The sequence below is a fragment of the Falco naumanni genome, chromosome 16 (assembly GCF_017639655.2).
Source record: "Falco naumanni isolate bFalNau1 chromosome 16, bFalNau1.pat, whole genome shotgun sequence".
In the NCBI taxonomy this organism is placed as follows: Eukaryota; Metazoa; Chordata; class Aves; order Falconiformes; family Falconidae; genus Falco; species Falco naumanni.
The window spans coordinates 7334459-7355015 of NC_054069.1; the positions used below are offsets into that span (position 1 = coordinate 7334459).

At 50.0% G+C, this 20557-nt stretch overlaps 2 protein-coding genes and 1 long non-coding RNA gene across 8 annotated transcripts; 2 read left to right on the forward strand and 1 right to left on the reverse strand.

The window, feature by feature from the left end:
• Positions 1-3311: 3311 nt before the first annotated feature.
• Positions 3312-6472, reverse strand: LOC121098412. 3 transcript variants are annotated; one of them, XR_005831268.1, is made up of 4 exons: positions 6319-6472; positions 5242-5395; positions 4873-5005; positions 3312-4135 (listed from the first exon to the last, which is right to left on the reverse strand). It is a non-coding gene; the product is annotated as an uncharacterized LOC121098412 (long non-coding RNA). The 3 variants fall into 3 exon arrangements; XR_005831267.1 differs by having other exon boundaries at positions 4873-5395; positions 6332-6472; XR_005831266.1 differs by having other exon boundaries at positions 4873-5395.
• A 118-nt stretch (positions 6473-6590) lies between these two features.
• LOC121098317 (TLC domain-containing protein 5-like) lies at positions 6591-9132 on the forward strand. Its single transcript, XM_040616170.1, has 3 exons — positions 6591-6649; positions 6935-7209; positions 7861-9132. The coding sequence occupies exons 2-3, from the start codon at positions 7014-7016 to the stop codon at positions 8349-8351; spliced, it is 687 nt and encodes a 228-aa protein (XP_040472104.1). The 5' UTR covers positions 6591-6649; positions 6935-7013; the 3' UTR covers positions 8352-9132.
• LOC121098316 (TLC domain-containing protein 5-like) lies at positions 8859-19435 on the forward strand. Of its 4 annotated transcripts, XM_040616167.1 has the most exons (4): positions 12422-12515; positions 13290-13539; positions 14918-15117; positions 15535-19435. In XM_040616167.1, the coding sequence occupies exons 2-4, from the start codon at positions 13511-13513 to the stop codon at positions 16071-16073; spliced, it is 768 nt and encodes a 255-aa protein (XP_040472101.1). In that variant the 5' UTR covers positions 12422-12515; positions 13290-13510; the 3' UTR covers positions 16074-19435. The 4 variants fall into 4 exon arrangements, with proteins under 4 accessions (XP_040472102.1, XP_040472101.1, XP_040472103.1 ...); XM_040616168.1 differs by lacking the exons at positions 12422-12515; positions 13290-13539 and adding an exon at positions 8859-8963; XM_040616169.1 differs by lacking the exon at positions 13290-13539 and having other exon boundaries at positions 12446-12515.
• Positions 19436-20557: the final 1122 nt, after the last annotated feature.

A 20557-nucleotide genomic window follows, 5' to 3' on the forward strand; every position in this document is an offset into this window, starting at 1 on the left:
GAACAACCTCTCTGGTGTAGAGGTGTGCATGTGTCCTGAGCTTTCCTGCACTGTAAGTAATGTAGCTTGCCTGTTCTCTGCAGCATGCTCTTCTGTTCCTGGGAGGACAAGTTGTATTGCTCAGGTGTGAATCTTGATGTTCGTGTGTGCAAGGAATTTCTTAATTTCATGAGATGCCAAAGTGTAGGAAACTTCAACTTTCGCAGCAAATCACCAGGGAAATTGTTGTTACTTTGTGACTCTCCACTTGAGAAGAGGTAGATATTTAATTTTGTTAAAGTAGACTTGAGTAATACAAATTCCTGGTCAGGTTGTCTATGGGTACAAGTAATTAATTCAGTGGAACTAGAGTAAATTAATATCTGGTTCACAGATTGTAAATAGTCATTTTTGAGTAGTAGTCTTTTTTTTTTCTGATGGCTTTTTTTTTTTTTTTGTAAACGTGAGGTTTTTGGGGTTTTTTTAAGTAAAAATTATCCTTTGTCACTTCTGGGGGGGGGGGGGGGGAACATTTGATCCATTGTTTCTTATCCTACTCCTGCAGTCCTGTGTGATGAATTTTTGCCATAGGGAGTCTGTGGACCTTCAGAGTTTACCAGCTACCTTTACACAAAGTATTGAACCCTACATGCACATTGTATATAGAACCGCATTTGTTGCTTTGAGTGAGGTTTTGTTATAGAAGCAGACACTGATAATAATGAGAAAGGACTGGAAAAGATAAGGTAACATTTCTTGAAAAATGAAAACTAAGAAAAATATTTCTTTTTTTAAAAAAACACTAAAATAAGTTTTTCAAAATATTCTAACACAAAAAAGGGAGAAACTGTATTTGTTTCCTGGATTCCCTACCCCCATTCATTCACCTCTAACTGAAACACTCATCATATCTGTTTTTCAGTTGAAACATTAAAATTAAATGAAACCTTTTTTTTTCCAACAAAATCTGTTGTGATTTCAAACACATTTTATGTTAGCAAAGCAAGAAATGTAGATGGGAAGTATTAATCTAACTTTCCTGATGGCTATGGCCCTTCTTTCTGCCATTAATTACATTTTCTTACATGCTTGGAGGGTTGATTTCAAGCCTTGTTCTCCATTGCTTTCCAACTATATTTAGGGATGTGAAAGGAATTATTTGCATATAATCATGGTAAAGCTAAGCTGTGACAGTCTGGTACAGCTGCATGGGTGAGTTTTCTTGGCAGGTTTCTTAAGGTTCCCATTGCTGTCTCTAACAGGGACTTCCCCGCGAGAACTGTCTCCTACAGCCAGAGTGACAGGAATTAAAGATGACAGCTTTTTCTGTGGTGTGCCTTAATCACAGGATTCTTGAGGAAAAAACAAATTCTCCTCCAGCCAAGAGAATGATACGACAACAGTATTTCAAAGCAACTGTGCTACAACAACTGCCTTTAAACTCAGCCAGCTGTTCGCTAGGTCAGCTGCAGGGACGGATCGTAGCATCACAGAACCATTTAGGTTGGACAAGACCTTTAAGATCATCGAGTCCAACCGTTACCCCAGCACCGCCAAGCCCACCGCTAAACCACGACCCTAAGCGCCACATCTACATGTTTTTTAAAACACCTCCAGGGATGGTGACCCCACCACCTCCCTGGGCTGCCTGTTCCAGGGCTTGACCATCCTTTCAGTGATGGTGCCAACACAGCCCCCCTATGTAGACTGACCCCTGTCATTTCCTCCATGGGATTGCTCGTGATGGTGGGCTCCCACAACGAGCTAAGGCAAGCTTTGCAGACACAGCACCACCTGCCCAGCTGCCCTCCCGCACTGGCTCTGTCCTGCTGGAAAAGTCTGCCCGATCGCTGCCAAATGCTACTAGTGGAAGATCTCTAGAAATGAATGTACTCACGTGTACACAACCAGGGGACTGGGAACGGGTTTTATTCACACACAAGATCTATGTTACTGGGTAGAGAATTGGGGTCGATACTACATTTATGTATTTTTCCAGATTAATTTCCATTAATTTTGTGTAGGCAAATGAGTTAAACGGGCTGGGAGGTTGGTGGGGTGAGACTAAGGGATCTGTACTAAAATGGTGGAGGGTAGGAGAAACAGGATGAAAAACTCAGCAAATTTTTTTTTTTTGCTTTCTAACTAAAATGTGCTAGTGTTTTATTGGTTTTGTTGAAAGAAACGTTTCCAGAGTTATGTTTCTTTCTTATCTGATCTAAAAGATTAGAAAAAAGTATACTTTCATGTGAAAATTTCAATTCTGTTGTAGTTTAAAAGAAGTCCATTCAGAAAGCCAGTCATTGACCTGTCCTCATGTTCAGATAAAGCGTGTGGAAGGAGAATTCCCTCTTCTCTGTGTGTGGAAGGAGAATTCCCTCTTCTCTCTGTGTGGAAGGAGAATTCCCTCTTCTCTCCCTGGCTGGGGTGGCACCAGCCCCACGTGCTAAGACAAGCCGATGTGCGTTGACAACTCAATCGCACAGGCTGAACCCTGCCAGGTGCATCGCTATGGGTTTGTGGCCATGGAGAAGGGATGCTGCAAGGGATGTCCTTAGGGAGAGGTGCAGGGGATAACTGGCCAGCTCACAGCCGCTCCCTCCAGGCGCTGCCTTCCCTCAGGCCTTTCCACTGAAGCACCTCAGTGGAGCTCCTGTGAGGGCTGGCCAGCACCTCGAGAGGAGGATGGAGGATGAAACAATCTTTTTTTTCATGCCAGCCTAAGAAGTGATTTGCATGTGACTGTTCACTGAGTGTGCTGCAATGCTATGAATAAAGTCAGCAGGATTTGGATTTGGACCAAACAACAGCCCTGGCTAGGGATGAAAAAGAGGGGTGGCTGGCTGCTGCTCTGTGATTATAAAGACCCTTTAAGAAGCTTCCAACTTTTTAAGCAATAATTTTACAATCCTTATTCAAAGCCAGTTCCATATGAAAAAGATGTTCAAGTGGCATGAAGGGATCTTGCTCCAGCCTCTCCCTCCTAAGATACAGCCCCTCTTAAAATTAATACTCTGCACAATGGAACCAAATGCATCGCAGGATGGCATGTTGCTAAGACATTGACACTCTCTCTTTTACTTTTTTTTTTCCAATTTTTTTTTTTTTTTACTTTTGGCTATTATGAATATCTAAAGATTAGCAGATAGGAAAAATGATTTTTAAACTACTGATCTGTACCTTTGGGACACCCTGTCTTTTTTAATTTCCTGCATGATCTTGGACAAATGACTTGATCCCCAGTAGGCGACGGTGATGACAGTCCTTCCCTTCTCCCAGTCCTCAGCTTGTACTAACCAGCACAGTTCATGAATGATGAATATCACAGCTGATTCTGTTGCCATTCATCATAGAAGACATTTATTACACTGACCCCTGGCAAAGCTCTAGTTTCCAGCTCATTTCTATTGTTAAAAATCTCGAGTCATTTCATAGATTCTAAGCAATTACATAAAAGCTCAGAAGTGACCATTCTGCTTGCCCGCATAACTCTAGCCTGCAAATTTTACTCAGTAACTCCTACACTAATCCTGTACCTGGTAGCTGAGCTGTAACTTGGCTACTGGTTTCAGTAGCCAGTTGACACTCTCCTTAAACACTTGGTAAAGGCTCCCAGAGGTTTGTGAGCCTCTTTGTCAAAAGACACCAAAAACAAAATTATGAAAGGCAGCAAACTATTTACAATAATATATTTACAAGTTACTGTACATGTATGCACCCTTATAGTACTGAATAGATACAACAGCATCAAAATCTGGCTCTTAACTGACAAGGACTGTTACATTTATTTTTCAGAAGTTTCCCCAGGTAATTTGCTCCCACAAAAACAGCACCGCATACATTTTGGAATATTATTTCTGAAAGCTGGGAAGGTAATTACAAATGTATTAAATGCTGAATAACGGTACCTGCACATTAGTACTGCAGCTGAGATCAAAGCCAAGCTGCGCCAGGTGTTGTGCAAACACATCATGAGAGCTGATCTCAACTGAAAAGTTTACAAACACAATAACAAATCTCTCAGATTTTATTGATAAACTGGTCCTGAACAGGAAAACAATCCCTAGCAGATCGTACGTTTCACAAAAAGCTACAGTTGGAAGGGAAAGGTCTTAATTCCTGTCTTCTAGGGATACTTCCAGCCTCACAGGAGCATCTAAGGGATTAAAAATAAACAGAGCAGGAAATTCCAGCTTTCCAAGAGTAAGAGTCACCTCCCACAGCCATAGATAAGCAACGCAGGGAACAATTGCTCACCAGCAGGTGCCTCACAGTGGCTATAAGACCTCACGTAATCTCCTGAACTACCTGGGCTGCTACCAAAGCAGCCCTTGTGCAACTGCCTCCACGCTCTGTCCCTGCTCTTCTCCTGAGAAGAGCTCCTCCGCGCTCCTCCGCGCTCCTCCGCGCTCCTCCACCGTTAGGACTCAAGCATCAGCGCCGTGCACCCCAGGAGCGAGTGAAGAGGCAGCTGTCAGCTGAGTCCCTGTCTAAAAACATCTCTGTGGGTCCCCCATCCCTACCGCCTGTGAGTATAAGGGGTGCAACCCCATTCATCTTTTGTTTTTATCTGTGGTCTGGTCATTCATAAGCTCTCTGGAGAAATAAGCCAGATGCCACTCAGCTCCAAAATCAAATCATGCCCTTGGAAGTTACGGTCTCTAGGTAGACCTGTCTCTAGTTCCTGCTCTTAGCCAGAGAGGACTGAACTGACACCCTCAGAATATAGAAGGGACAAATCCTCCCGACTTTCCTTTCTGCTGACAGACGCTCGGATGCGTATTGGCGATGCTCTCCTGTTAATGACTGACATCAGGGGTGACTTTTCCACTGAACTGCCGTAGCAACTCCAGTGCTCAAAGCGAGTGTGCAGACTCAGAGGAGGTGGGGTACCTGATACATCCACGGTGTTTAGCAGTGTCCAAGTTCAAGAAAGACAGGGCTGGAAAATTAACAATTTGCTGTTGGTATTTAATTTCTTCCGTTGTTTATTCCCCTTTCTTTCCTCCTCTTCCTTCCTTTCCACCTGCAAGGAGAATGAGTGCAAGCTGGGAGAAGGTGGCTTGATTCCTTGCCCTTCCCGGTTTTCCCTGTGGCCTGAAGGGAGACTTTGGGCATTTCTAAGTGTCCAGATGATTCCATCAAGTGCCCTCATCACTCCTGATGCTCACAGCCTTGGGACCTACAGTCCTGATAGAATTAGCATAGGTCCTAGCACTCCGATGCAATGCCTTCATCGGCTGAGCTTAAGCTCCGGCTCACCTTTGCAGACACCAGCAGGGACCAGCTCCCGAGCTGCCGTGGGACCCCGCTGCTCTGTGCCAGGGGTCCCTGCCTGCGCAGCCTGGGGCTTGCTTCAGAGCAGGGGCCAAGGCGTCGGCAGAGAACTCTGAGCATCCCATAACCCACAGTGCAACTAGAAGCGTATTTTGATGTGTTACCAGAGCTTGTAGAACACAGAGAAAGGTCCTGCGGAGTGTTGCACGTGACAGGCCTAAGTGACCACAATGGGGCCTGTCCCGCTCCGAGCGCTCGGGGTCACCCCCAGCACCGGGCGCTTGTGGCTGCAGAGGGGGGTCGGGGGGTCTGGGGGCCACAACCTCCTTTCAGCAGTTTTTAAAGCAAATTGAATAAACAGAAATTGCAGGTACCGGCCCGGAGCCGGCTGTCAGGGCCGGGAGGAAGCACAGCCCTTTCCCGGTGCCTCGCTCCTGCTCTGCCCAGCCCCGGTGCTCAGCCCCAGCCCAGCTCCGCGCTCACTCATCCTGCTCTGCGTGTCCTGCGCCGCCACTCCCCGCGCAGCCCGCACCGCCCCCCCGTGCATCCCGCACCCCCCCGCGCATCCCTCGCCGCCCCCGCACTGCCCCCCGCGCATCCCGCACCCCCCCGCGCATCCCTCGCCGCCCCCGCACCGCCCCCCGCGCATCCCGCACCCCCCCCGCGCATCCCTCGCCGCCCCCGCACCGCCCCCCCGCGCATCCCGCACCCCCCCGCGCATCCCTCGCCGCCCCCGCACCGCCCCCCGCGCATCCCGCACCGCCCCCCGCGCATCCCGCACCTCCCCCCCGCGCATCCCGCACCGCCCCCCCGCGCATCCCGCACCCCCCCCGCGCATCCCTCGCCGCTCCCCGCACCGCCCCCCGCGCATCCCGCACCTCCCCCCGCGCATCCCGCACCGCCCCCCGCGCCCGGTCGTCCCAGGCTCCCCCCACAGCCCCGTAGCGCGGCGCTGCCCACCGTGACCCACCCCGGCCCCTGCGGGGACGCCCGGCGCAGCGCAGCCGCCGCTTTTACAAATACCCCCACCCCCGCGGGACCCCCCACCGCACCCCCCCTCACCCCAGAGAAACACCTCCAGCCGCAGGGGAGCCCGGGGACCCCGCGGGGGGGCCCAAACCGGCGGGGGCGCCCCCCAAGCGCCTGCCCCGGTGTCCCCTCGGCCGCGCTGCCGGCGGCAGGGTGCCCCCCGGGACGAGCCGGGCCGGGCGGCGGGGCCGGGGCGCGGGAGGAGCCCCGGGGGGCGCGGAGCGGACCCTCCCCGGCGGGCGCTGCCCCGGCGGGGGGCGGGGAGGGCCGGGCCGGGCGGATAAAGGCGGCGGGGTGCGGAGCGGCGCCGCCTCCCGCCCGGGCTGTCCCGCAGAGCCGGAGTGGGCGGCCCGGCCAGCCCGGGGTAAGGAGCGGGGCGGCCCCGGCGCCGCTTCTGCCGTAGTGCCGGGCCGGGCCGGGGGAGCCGGGTCCCCCCGAGGGGATCTGGGGCGCTGTGGCTCGGGGGGGCCGGGGTCTTTCTTGTCCCCAGGTGCGCAAGGGTCTTACTAATGGGGGGGGCTCAGCAGAGCGCCGTGCCCGCGGGGAGGGTGCAAGTGTGTTTGGGGGGACTTTGGTTTGCACGTTGTTTTGGGGTGGGTGGGTTGGTTTATTTATTTATTTATTTATTTTCCCCTTCCTGGTGTTTCAGCCAGTGGGCTGGGTCGGGTGGGCGCCCCCGGCCGAGGGGGCTGCGGTGCCCGTGAGGCCCTGGTGCTGTGCCCAGCAGGATGGTTTCCGTGGTGCTGGAGGTGGGGGCCAGCCTTGCCGCCTGGCTGCTCCTGTACTGCTGCTGCCGCCGCTGGGGCAAGCGCCGGTCCTGCGAGTGGAGCTGCCGCCTGGTCACCCTGCTGCACGGGGTGGTTGTCACCTGCCTCTCCGGTTACGTGGCTCTCCTGGACGGCCCCTGGCCTCTGACCCACGCCGGTATGTTTGGAGTCTCACCCTGACACATGTCCTTGTCATCGCTGCAGGCTCCTGGTTCTGTTACAGGTGGAGCTGGGGGGGGGCTGATGGCTTTTGCTGTCTGTTCCCTTATGTGTATGTTCTTGGGGTGTGTCTGGGGTAGGGGTTTAACTCCTATGCTTCTTTCCCAGACCTTACCACTTCTTAATGTTAATTTTATTTTATTTTTTAGTCCATGTGCATATTGGAAGTTTTCAGGTTGGCAGCATGAGTTTATTGCAGCATAGGTGTAGCAATGTGTTGGGAGTAGATCAAGTGCTGCTCACATCTTTAAGGGTGTAATAAGGTGTTGCACCTGGCTGTGGGGTTTTGTTTGCTGTTTTCTATCATCACGTCTCAGTTCTGCAGATGGGGGTCAGGCTTTCTAGAAGGGTGGAGAGCGGAAGAGAAACAGAAGCATGGCAGGATGAGATTGCCTCCCTGGGCCTGCTGGGCAGGCTGAAGTGTGAAGGGAGAGCAGGACCAGACATCTAAGCTTCCAGCCTGGCACTTGTCCAGAGGATAAAGCTGGAAACTAAGGAGGAAAGAGATATACTCACAGCCTGTATTGCTCCATATTGTAGAAGAATGTCTCATTTAAGACCCCAGACTAACATATATCTTTTGTTTCAGGTTCGCCAAATACATCTCTCCAGATCCACGTGCTGTCCCTGACCTTGGGTTACTTTATCTTTGACCTGGGCTGGTGCCTATATTTCCAGACAGAGGGGTACCTCATGCTGTTCCATCACATGCTGAGCATCTGTGGCATGATCATGGTGCTGGGGCTGGGGAAGTCTGCTACAGAAGTCAACGCTGTTGTATTTGTTAGTGAGATCACCAACCCACTGCTCCAGACCCGCTGGTTTCTGCGGGAAATGGGCTGTTACCACACTTTCCTGGGAGAGGTGGTGGATTTCCTCTTTGTGTTCCTCTTCCTGGTGCTGCGGATCGGAGGAGGAGCTTTGATCATGTACGTGATGGTGACATCCCCTGATCCCAACTGGCTCCTCAAGGCTGGAGGCCTGGCCATGTACGTCATATCTTTGGGGTTCATGCTTGAAATCTGCCGCTTTGTCAGGAGAAAAATGTTGAAAAAAAAAATTGTTCCTGGACAAGCCTGAGGAGTGTGAATGCACCTGTGTGAGATGTAATGGGCACTTGGCAGCTCGTTAACGGGTTGTGGATGACAGTCCCTTGGGCTGCAGTCCTGGCTACTGAAGCTTTTTCCTGTGGAAAGAACTCCTAAAAGCAATGTGGAATTGACTTTCTGGCACTGGCAGCGGTCTGCTACCCCTGGAGGAGATGAATCAGCGCTGGGAACAGGAGAAAACTGACAGAAGAGGGGTTCTAGTGGAAATCTGAGGAACCTGGCATGTCTACTGAACTCTGATTCCCTGCCTTCTGCAGCGATGGTAGAGGCTCAGGGAGGGTGGCAAAGCCAGGCTTGCATTCAGTATGCAACCAATAACTGCACAGACTGTACGTTCTATAATCCATATTGGAGGCAGAATTATTTTACAGCATAGAGCCAGAAAATCAACCCTGAAAAATACCATCTACCCATCAGGTAGGGGTGTGACCTAGCAAAGATTTACTGAGCCTCACTCTCCCTTAATCCTGGAGTTGGACAACACGCTTGACTGAGTACTTGGATGAAAGCTTCTTAACAAGATTCAAGCGCTTCCAGGGGTAGAGCAGATTTGTCCTTTGAGTGTGAAGTGATGGTACTTGAGGTGAGGCAACGTTTTACCTCATTGTTTTTAATGATATATTTTTTTTTAATACTTGCATTCAAGCAGATACTGATCTTAGAGCAGTGTGACTTCACTGGACTGACTCAGGCCCTTGTAAGCAAGAGTCAAGAATTAGACTTGTGCCAATAAACTCATAAGCAGGTGTTCACCTAGCCTTGGATTGCTTGGGGAAAAAAGAAAACACACCAACAAAATCGGGCATTTTTGTGGGTGAGAGGTGATAGAGAAGAACCCCGTTTCTGTTCTGGGGCTGGCTCATTTACAAGCCACTTAAGCTGAATGCATGATTAATGAATCTAGTGGGTGACTGTATTTTCAGGGGTGGCAGTAATGTTTAGGCAGTCTCAAGTGTAGCATTGCTCCATACCAGCAGGTCTTGGAGTATGGACCAGTTCTCTTGTTTTCATTACCTCTCAGAACTGTGTTCTGACATTTCCCCTGGGGTTTTAATGTGAATTTCCCTCTGTTCAAGGCTGCAGTTCAGATTTACTCTCCTGTACAAACCTTGCTTACAGCTGAGAAACAAATGGCCTTGTGTTGCCCTCAGGTTTAGCAAGGCTGGTTGCCCTTCCTTCCTGCCTTCAAAGACCTTGTTTAGAGGAGCTGCTTCACGGCGCTAAAGAGCCCCTGAAACAGCTTGTGCGGCTCTGGCTCGAGTGAGGTGTCACCCCTGCTGCTGAGGTGAAGGAGGGGAGCAGTGGGAGTGCAGCTGCTGTGCAGATGCAGCTTTACCAGCTCCTCCCTGCCTCTTATCGCACCAACTTTAGCACTGTTCAGGGCAGATAGCTGCCTTGGCTGGGGGTTAGTATAAGGTGCTTGGAGAAATTAAATAACAGTAAATAACCTAACTTCTGACATGCCCTTTGAATGCAATGCAGCTGTGAATCCAGACAAGTTAGCAGGCTAAGATGTCTAGAAAAACAGGAGCCTTGTGCTCCCAGTAAGTTGCCAGCATGGCTTTGGGGGCCTGGCCTCATGAGGTATGAACTCTTGCCAGAGTCACTGTGCTCTGCCAAAAACTCCTATGAATGATGAGACTTCTAATAAAGTTATGTTCTCTTTTTTTAAAAAAAAAAAAAAGAAATGATTGCTGTAATGTTCTTTTGTTCCGGATCTTAAGGAGGCAACAGGAGTTAACGCTGAGAAAAACAGGTTTGAGGGTAGCCTAAGCATGCTAAGGCTGGTAGTCACTGACAGTGCTCTGGCTCATGTCCTGCAGTTGAGGAAGCAGTGAGCTGGTGGGGAAACAAGCACAGGCTGAGTCACATGCTCTGGAGCTCAGGCTTTGAGGTGTGAAGGATAGATGAGGGTCAGCAGAAGCTCAGAATTGTGACTAATGAACCCATAACCTGCCACGCCAAGAACAGGATGTTAAATTGAGGTGTCTGCTCTTGGTGGATGCAAGGTCACAGGGTAACTGTTAAATACTGGTTATGGCCTCCATCCTAGGTTGCCTTTTTTTTTTTTCCTGCAGCACCAATGCTTCTCTGTTCCTGCATTTCATCCTAGGAATGACCCATTTGGATAGCCTGGGTTGCAAGGTGGCTTGTCTACACTATCTTTGGAGAAGCAATTAAAAGCTTGAGAACACCTTGGGTGTTATGAGACATCCTAAGCCACTGCTGGGTGGCTGTTTCCAGCTGAAAACTACTACTGCTGGGCCAGGACTCTGCTGTCTGGAGTGGATGTGGGCCTGGGCTTGGTTTCCACCAAGTAAACTCTTCCTGGGACAGTAACCCAGTGACCCAGCTTGTCTGCATGCAAAACAACTAATGGTGGTTACCCTGTGAGATTTGAAGCAAAGCGCATGCCCTTGGGTGGTTGTGCACCACATCTCATCTAAGAATAGTTTTAGTGTTAAACCCTCTAAGGTTATGCTAGAAAAGCATCTGGCTCTACCCTCCATATCTCCTTGGATTTCTTATTTGCTAACATTTCAAAGAACGTAATTTTTAATACAGGTGGCTGATTTATGTCTGTCAAATATCCTTGAAGGCTTTTACAGTTAAAAAAGTGAACAGCAGTTGTGGCTTGTCACTGTGGAAGGCTAGTGACTTTTTCTTGTGTATTTCCAGTTCTTAAATTTCCAGTTTATTTTTGGATGAGATGTTTCCCAGTGTTGGCAAGCTAACGTGTTCTGTGACCCTTCGGTGGTGTAAGCTCCTGTTAGCGTAGCTACAGAAAGAAGATAAGAAAGAACATCCTGCTGAGGGAGGGTGTAGCTACACTGAAATGGGTAGCAGTGTGCAAATAGCTGTTAGCAGAGGTTCCTGTCCTGAGTTGTTTTGCTGAATGCTATTCATCTGCAGGCAAAATGAGCTAGTGCAACTCAGCCTGCCCATTTAAATGGCTGACTGTGCACAAAGCAAACAAGAAAATTAGTGTATAAGCTGCACCTAACTTCTGGTACAATCCATGGGGAGATGATTTAATTTGCCACATTGCATCTCGCCAGATGCAAATTTTGCGCATTGTATGATCAAAAACCCCCACCACTTCTCTGTATTCTACCTCGAGTGGCCTTTGCCTTGTTAGGGCTTCCAAAGCCACCTTCTGCAGCCATCCCTGTGTGCCTGTAGTTCTTCCTGGTTGCTGAGTGTCGGTGCCGTGAGTCAACGTGAGCCCTGTAGCTTTCTGGCTGGCTGTCCACACTCTTCTTTAACCTACGCTAAACAGCAGAACAGCTCCATCTCTGTTGTTACCGAGGCTTTTGGAGAGGGCCTGGTGCAGCCAAGGCGGAGGAAAGCAAGATGAGACCTAGGATTTGTCAGAGAAGCAAAGGGACTGTTAACGCTAGCGAGGATGCTGAAATAGCTGAAGGACTGGCGTTTTGTAGCAATAGGAGCCTGTGCCTGGCCTGAACGGGAAAAGTAAGATAGAGAGATACCCAGCTGAAAACAGGTTTATTACAAGTGTGGTAAGAAGCAGGACAAGCCGTTCCCACCCTCTGTGTTTCAAAAGGTAAAACCTGACAGGATGAAGGAGAAAAAACCCAAAAAAAACCCCACCAAACCACCTGTTTCTGGGTGGGAGAGATCGCAGCTTAGGAAGGCGGCGGGACGGCACCTCGGGTGTCCCGCATCGGCCCTGGGCTCTGCTGCTCTCCGCATGAGGTGAAGGTGGGGGAGAGCGGAGCCGTGGGCTGCCGGAGCGGGCTTGTGGCGAGGGGCGGCCCGGGCCTGGTGGCCGCGGCGGGGGCCGGGCCGTGACCGGGGCGCGTTCCCTCGGGGACACGCGTGGGGCGAAGCTCCTCAGCCCAGGGGCCGCCCGTCGCGATTCGGGGGTTCGGGACGCCCCGAACGCCCGGATCGCGACGGGCGGCCTCTGGGCTGCCGGCGGGAGGCCGCGCCCGGCGGCCACGGGACCCCCCCCGCCGCGGGCTGAGGCGGCCGCCGGGCCCCCCTCCCCCCGCTCCCGCCGCCCTTGCCGTCCCTCCTCCCCGCCAGCAGGTGCCCCTCGGCCGCCGCCGCTTCCTCTTCCCAGCGGCGGAGGCCGGGCGCCGGGCCGGCCTCAGCGACCGCGGCCCTGCAGGTGGGTGCGCGGGGCCGGGTCGGTCGCGGGAAGCGCTGCGGGGGCGGCCGGACCGAGGGGAGGCCCCCAGGGCCCCGCAGCTGGGCGAGCGGGGCCGAGCGGGCTCGGCCGGCGCGGTTCGCGGCTGGCGGCGCGGCGTTGGGCCGCTCCGGGTTCCTCCATTTTCTCTCTCTCAAAAAAAAAAACAAACAAAAAACGGCGCGTTGCTGGACGTGCCCATCTAATTCTTGAGCTCTGGAGGTGCCCATCTAATTTTTAAGCTCTATTCGGGGAGAGCGGGGCTGTTTCGGGCTCGGTTTTAAGCACATACAGTTACTGTAGAGCCTGCTGTCATTCCCGACCCTGCTACTGGTTGTACGAGCAATAGTACAGTTACTGCTGGGTTTTATTGCCCTGCTGACAGGCGTCGTTCACAGGTGCAATGTATAGTGTGTATGCAAATGATAGATGTCGAGCTTTGTGCAGTTGGAAGATGGCCCCCTTCTTTCTTTCCAGGGGATGGAGAAATGTCTTTTTCACGTGTAGGTGTGGAAAATACCTTAAAACGTTTTAAAGGTCATTCCTCTTCCTTCTGCCGGCCTTCTCCAGCTGGTCAAACCCTTTTGTCACATCAGAATTCCTCCTGCCTTACCTGCCCTGGCTCTCGAATGCGGTGCAGACCTCACGTACCAGGGATGTCAAAGGAAACACCTGGGCAGAGCAGTTAATCACATCCTTGTTTCATCTCCCCGTGTTCCCACAGCCCATTATAACGTAATGGTTTTGTTTACCCAGCCTCCTGAAGCCATCCCTGGTAATTCTTGCAACAGGCCGGGCAGGAAGGTTGGGCGCCGCAGCTCTGACGCCTCGTCACGTGCAGCCCCGGTGCTCCCGGCGCGGCTCGGCGGGTGCCAGCAGGACCAGGGCTGCTTTGCTATTGTGCAACTGGAAACTCGCGTATCCCAGAGCGTGGCTTGGCTTTTTTTTTGGTGCTCTTCCCTGAATGCTCGGGAGCGATGAGACACATCTTATCTTTCATGGAAAGGTATTACAAATGTGAACGAGATGTAGATGTTAGAGTGTTGTGTATCTGGGGGGCTTTTAGCAACCAGAGCAGTGTCCTCCACCGATGTTTGTGCACTGTAATCTTCTGGCATGTCTTTTGCTTGTTTGAGAGATTCTGTGTTGCACAGTGAGTGAGGGAAGGTATATGAAAGAAATACTGCTGAAAAAAAGCTTCTGTGGGTATAGATTCTAATCTTCTCGCATCAAAAAGATTTGGGGGTCTTGGGGCCAGAAAAGATGAAGTGGAGCCCGCAGTTAGGAGAATTAAGTGGTTTGCACCTTGTCTTAAGCCTCTCAGACTGCAGAGGAGGGAGTGCCCAGTGCCTTGCCCAGGGGAGGTGCGGAGCAGGCGAGGGGCGCCCAGGGTGTGCAGCCAAGGGTAGGAAAGGGACTTGGGTGCTTGACTGCTCCCCAAGGTGGTGGGCCACTTGATTTGATCACCATTTGCTGGGGGTTGCTTTGTTCTAATCTGTGTTTTGTCCTCACATGCTCATGAAGCAGTTTGAACTATATATCATTCCACTGGAAGTCTTCCTGGGGAGGATGAGGGGAATTCTACGGTGTTTTTTCCCCGAATTATCTTGCAAATGTGTTAGTGCTAGAAGGTTAAAATTCAGTAGCAGGAGGAGATGGTAATGCCTTTATGTTTCTCTTGACTTATTTGCAGTTGGTGTCACTGCAATGGGAAGATTGATTAGCAGTGGACCTAGCAAGAGACTGTGTGTTTTGGATTTTCATCTTTTTTTTGTTTCAGGAGAGGAGGAACCAAGCTAGCAAACAGCGTGACAGGATGAGTAGGTCAGGTGGGGCAACACAAGCAGACCAGTCAAATGCAGATATATGGGCAGGGAACTAAAACTAAAGGGCAGGTGTAGCTCTGGATCAAAGTGTTATTGCTGGATGTGGTGCTCCTCAGCCTGTCCCACAGGCAGTGCAGATGAGCACTAACATATCCCAGCAGATCCTGCATTGCAGACTGGTTGGGGAAGTCCTCTGAGGTGCTTTACCAAGTTGTAGTATGTTTTCTGTTCAACCAGGCTAGGAACTCGCTGCCTCACAAGGTCATTGCTTTCAGTGTGTCTTCCCACAGCTGAGGTGACACTGGTGGGGGTCTGTCTGCTGGTGGCCACATGGTGAATCTGCCCTAATTCTCAAGGATACGCTTCTTTGATGTAGGCCTTTCCCCAGAGGAACCACGCTTCCTCTGCAGAAAAAAATTGTTAGGAGGAAGCAACACCATCAGGAAACAGCACTGTACACTCTGGGATGGTCACGGGTGAAATGCTGCGCTGGGGTTGTGCTAACACTGCCGAAGAACAGACTTTCTGATCCGTTTTGTCTTTCTGTTCTTGTGACAGGATGCTGTTCCCCCTGCCTCTGCGAGTAGCCTGCAGTCTGCTTGCCTGGCTCGCTCTCTACGCTTGGTTCTGCCATCGCTACAAGCACCGGAATTACGAATGGAGCTGCAGGCTGGTCACGCTAACCCACGGCATCCTTGCTACCTGTCTCTCTGCATACATTGGCTTTATTGATGGTCCCTGGCCTTTGAGTCACCCAGGTGAGTAATGAAGTTGTGGTCCCAAGTCCCCCAGTGAGTGACGGCATAAAGTGGGGTTCTCCTACCGCTTTGGTATCCAGGCCACTTGAGGAATGATGATTGTAATGATATCAGAGCTGCTTTGTGATGGAAAGTACTAGAGGAAAGGAGAGACTGGTACTGTATGTTGCTAGTGTGTGGCCCTCCCCAGCTGCAGTCTGGCAGAGTGTGTGATCATACTGTGTGGCCATTACGTGTGCGCAGCTGTTAGACTAACAACTATAGTATTGTGACTTGCCTGACTTTTCCAGTGGAGCTGTGATCAGTACAAGCTAATACCAGTCTGCCAGTGCTGAAGGTGAATACCCCTTTCTTATCTTGGAACCTGCCTGCTTGTTGCCTCCATGCTTTAAAGCTCTCTCTGGTGTTATGTTTCAGGATCACCAAACACAACTCTTCAGGTACATGTGCTGTGCCTTAGCTTGGGCTACTTCCTCTTCGACCTTTGTTGGTGTGTGTACTTCCAGGCAGAGGGTGCCCTGATGCTGGCCCACCATCTGGTGAGCATCCTGGGCATCACAGCATCATTGGCACTCGGGGAGTCAGCTGCGGAGGTCAACGCCGTCATCTTTGGTAGTGAGATCACCAACCCACTGCTGCAGGCTCGCTGGTTCCTGAAGGAGATGGGGTGTTACCACAGTTTCACAGGTGATGTGGTGGATTTCTTCTTCGTGGTCCTCTTCACTGGGGTGCGGATTGGAGTGGGGGCCTGGCTGATGTACTGCGAGCTTGCTTCTCCCAAACCCAGATGGTACATTAAGCTGGGTGGTGTCATCATGTACGCTGTCTCCTGGGTTTTCATGGTCAGCATCTGCCGCTTTGCTAGGAGGAAGAGCATGAAGAAGTACCACGCTTGGAGGAGTCGGAGGACTGATGAGTTGTACTTGAAAGCTAATGGACATCTCAAAAAACACTGACTGGATGCTGGGTAAAGACTTCCTTGAGTTCACAATCTGGCAAGAAGGGGATCGTGCCTGAAATGCCACTGTTGGGAGAGGAGCCAACACACGTTAGCAATTCTGGAGCCAAATTTATCCCTGGCATGACTCCATTGAAATCCATGGAGCTATGCCATGGATTCACTGGATCTGCAGTGTTTGGCCTGGCAGAGACTGGCTGAGTGTGTACATAAGCATACGTTAAATGATAGGAGTGAAAGAAGGGCTAATTTTACAGACTGAACGTAACCAGTCCAGCAGTGCAGGTGTAAATAGTAATGTTAGTAGCTAACTCCTTCAGCACTGGTATAATCTTGGAAGAGAGAAGAAAAAACACTAGATCTTCATGTTTGGTGTCCTGTACAGTCTAGATAGTTAGAGTGACTCTTCATACTGTTAGGAAGAAGCATGTTCTAGTGTTTTGTCAGAGCTAGGATTCCTGGCTTTTCCACCAACTCGTTATGTGACCTTGGGCAAGTCACGTAACGCTAACTCTGTGCCTAATTTCCCCATCTGTGAATTGGGGGTGATGGAGCTGATCCATCTGTGTTATGCACTTTCAGATTTTTACTTGAGAGGTGCTATATAAATGCAAAACGATGGTTGTTAACTGCACTTTGTTCGTTATCCCTATGTTTCCTTTGGGAGAAACAATTTTGGTGGTTGAGCTAGAGTGTGACTCTAGAAAGAACAGTATTTTAGGTAGGTCGTTTCCTACCCTTTCTAATTCCTTTTAATAACTTATTTAACAACATATTAATAACTTATTTTTCAGTAGTGTCCAGAAGCTCTAATCAGCACTGGCGCCTTGCAGGACTAGGTGCCCTGTGAACACACCCAAAGATACAGTACCTGGATGTGAAACGCTTTTCTGACTTTTTCCCTGTTCTTCATCCCCGACTGTTAAAACTCCACCCGCTCCCCCACCCTGCAAATACTGATTTTAGCTCCTTGAGCGACCACGACTCTGTTACGAGAAGCACCATCAGGACCTACCAGTAAGTGGTTTTCTGGCTGATGGACCAAGCCCCAATTTGTCTGAAGAATGCCAAAATCTGCTCTGCTGTGCTTACTGGCCCAAATGCAGGCAGGGCATGGAGCTAGCCTGAGAACAAACGACATGCCTTGAGATTGTTAGACAAATACCTTCTCCAAGCTGCAAGAAACTTTTAAAAATAAGAACAGTAAATGCAGAGTGTTTTACTGCAGCAGTCTGCAGTCTCTACTTGGCTGTTTCTGAAATCTAAAGGGAACAGGGGCCAGAACCTGATTTGTAGTGAAGGCTGTGGATTTCTGCTGTCTTTCAAAATGTCATCCTAGATGCAAATCAGTGTATCTGAACGCAGAGTCTGCCACAGTTTTTGGGGATAGTGGGGGCTGTAGGTGGATGTCTGGGAGCTCTATGGAAAAACAACTGAAAAACACTTGAAACCAGCATTGATGTTTTTCCCCAGGACCATAAGATATCAGTTTCGACAAGAATGTTTCCTCAGGTCCAGATGGGCATTTCTGGTTGAAGGGCGGCCAACATGTTTCTTCAAAACACAGTGGCCAAGGTGGAAGAGCCACCCAGCTTCAAATCTGTCCTCTGCCCTGTTCAAGCCAGAAACCTAAACTTGGCTCTCCATCTGAATTGATGCCTTGACTCCTGGGCTTTGAATTTACTTCTGTCTCCCTGATTGGATCTGGGCCATTTTATAAAAGGGAGCATTTATAGGGTAAGAGATCTTATTTCACAGCCTAATAATCAAAGAAGCAAGAGGCACAGATTCTGGCCTTTTTTAAGCAAAAAAGTGAACCTGACGGCGGGGGGGGGGGGGGGGGGGAAATAAGTGTTAACTTACTTGGTCCCATTTACAGGGAAAAACACTCCCCCATTTGGCAGCTTCTAGTGTTTATTCCACTGCATGTTCTTAAGCACTGTTCCTTTGTTACTGCTGTTACTATTATGATCATTTATTCTGAGCCTCAGCACCAGGCCTCCAGTGCAGCTCAGGTGCCAGTTCTGCTGTGAGCCTTGCCTGTTGCAGCCAAAGACCTGAAGAGCCCAAACCATTTCAGATTAGCAGAGCCAACTGGTGGGTGAGCTGGTCCTGAAAAGGAAACGTCACTCATTTAGCACAGCATAGTGATAAGACTGTTGATCCTTGAAGGGTGACGGGAAGGGCTGGCTGGTTCTTTCCCAGCTCTGCTGCTGCTGCCAGGCATGTCAAAGGAGTCTTTTTGCCTCAGCTTACCCACTTAACAAAGTGGGTACAGTATTACCTACCTCATGGGGTGTTTTCATTTGTTAACACTGAGCCACCTTTTATGGAGGCTTGGTGGTCTGTGTCAAGCTGTGCTGTATAAAGGCAAAATGCTGTTGCTTTGAGTGAAGCATGTCTCACTATGATCCATCATCAGCACTTTCTCACCTGAACATGGCACTTCCCAGCATCTGGCTTGCCTCACAGAAGCAGGAGTCCGAGGTGTTTTGCAGTGGTGCTTATGGGTAGGAGTCAAAAGGAATAAGCTAGACACCCGCGTAAAGATCAGCTGTGCTGCTTTTGTTCGGGTGGGCTCCCAAGTTGAAGGATGTCTGGTGGGCTTTCCCTAGTAAGGATTGCAGTAAATATGGAGCCAAAAGAATTTCGGCAGCCAGCCTGACCAGAGAGTAAGGGCTTTCAGCAGCAAGTCCTGAAGAAATGTAGGTGAAAACAGCCTGTTCATTTCTCAGCGCAGCTGCTGACTTGCCCACCAAGAAGAGTTTCCTGAGCAGTCCTGTTGATTTGGACTCTGACCTCTGCTGAGGTTTGGTGTGCAGCTTACACATGCGTGGTTACAGCCCTGCTGTGGGAGCTGTACAGCCCATACCTGCCTGAGTGAATAACGATGTCAATTAGTGACTGCAGGTGTCTGTGAAACACCTGGTATGAAGATGTTTTGAAAGATAATGCACTTAATGGCTGGGAGGAAAACTTGGTTGGAAGAAGTAGAACACTGCTCGATGTTGAGGCTTTGGAAGTTAAAGGCGTCAAAAAACAATAGAGCAATTAGGAGTGACTTTATAAGGTAGAGCTAGTAATGATGTCTCAGAGCAAAGCCTTGCAGTCTGTCTAGTGGGCTCCAGCATAGACTCACAGACCCAGAGCAAGTATAACTTTCAAGCTGTTGAATACATGGTGGGACCTGTCCTCAGGCTAGTCCATAGTGGCTAGAGCAAATTGTGAAAGGAAACTGCAGAACTAGTGCAAAATAATAACTTGTGTTTGAATTACTGTGTAATAGCAACTAATGTTCCACCAGTGAATGGTGTAGACGCTTTGTAACATGTTTTATAAAATAAAGATTATTTAATTATATGAGGAATTTGTTTTCTGTCTTTGGATGCAGTTCTTAAGTCATGTTGTGTATTGCTGGATGAGTCAGCACTGGCCATGTAAATTAACAAAGTGGCAGTCACCGGGTGCTTTTTAGGAACTGATCCAACAACTTCTACAGCTTTCACCATTATTGCTTCTTAGACATGTTAACAGACAAAGCTTTCTTTGTAGAATCATCGAATGGTTTGTGTTGGAAGGGGCCTTTTATTTGCAAGGTCATCGTGAGGAGCACTTAGGAGTTTGGTGTTTGCTAATAGGTGCTTTCAGGTTGTTGACTGGCTGAACATGGAGCATTTCTTCCATAGTGTTTGTTCCCAGGCCTATCCTCAGGCAACTCATGGAGCAAAAATGCTTTCTTTGTTTTCTGTGCCCTATATGCTAAAGGAGAAGGTTCTCCTGTGTTTCTGCACCATGAACCATGAGCTCTTCTCATTCATAAACTAAATATACTAGGAATTGATGGGAAGAGAGTGTGTTTCAGCGTTATTTAACGTTGCCTTGTGGGGGGTACTTGCAGCTGTAGAGATGAGCCAAAGTTAGCACTGTGCAAAGGTGGAGATTTAGTCTGGGGTCCCTGTGGTGCTAGTCTGTCTCTCCGTGTGCCTGCTGTAGTGTTACCACTTACGTACTGCGGAGCTGTCTTCATTCAGAGCCAGCATGAAACTCTCCGGCTGTGGAGCTGCTGGGAGCTGTTTATATCGTGTTCCGTTCGTGCCCCAAAGCTCCTTGGGCAGGACTGCCTGTGCCACATAACCTGCTGGGGGAGATGTGAGCTGCTGGGAGGATGTTGTGCAGAGCTCAGGTCTGTTTGCACAGGGGCTTCGTGATGCAATAGCTTAGCACCAGGAAAGCCAGCAACACACAGAACAGCTTTGTCAAGTGATTTAGAAAGTTGTGTGCTACTTTTGAAAGCTCTGCTTCAAAGGATGCTCCTAAAATAAGAGGAGAGGGAAACATTTATTTGAGTGATGCTTTCAGCGATTGCAGTAAGAGACCTCGGCACCAACAAGAATTTCTGTGAAGCAAGTGCTGTGCAGAACAGAAGAAAAGCCCTGCCCTGCGTGGCCTGTGCCAGCCGCTCAAACTGTGTGTAGCCAGGCC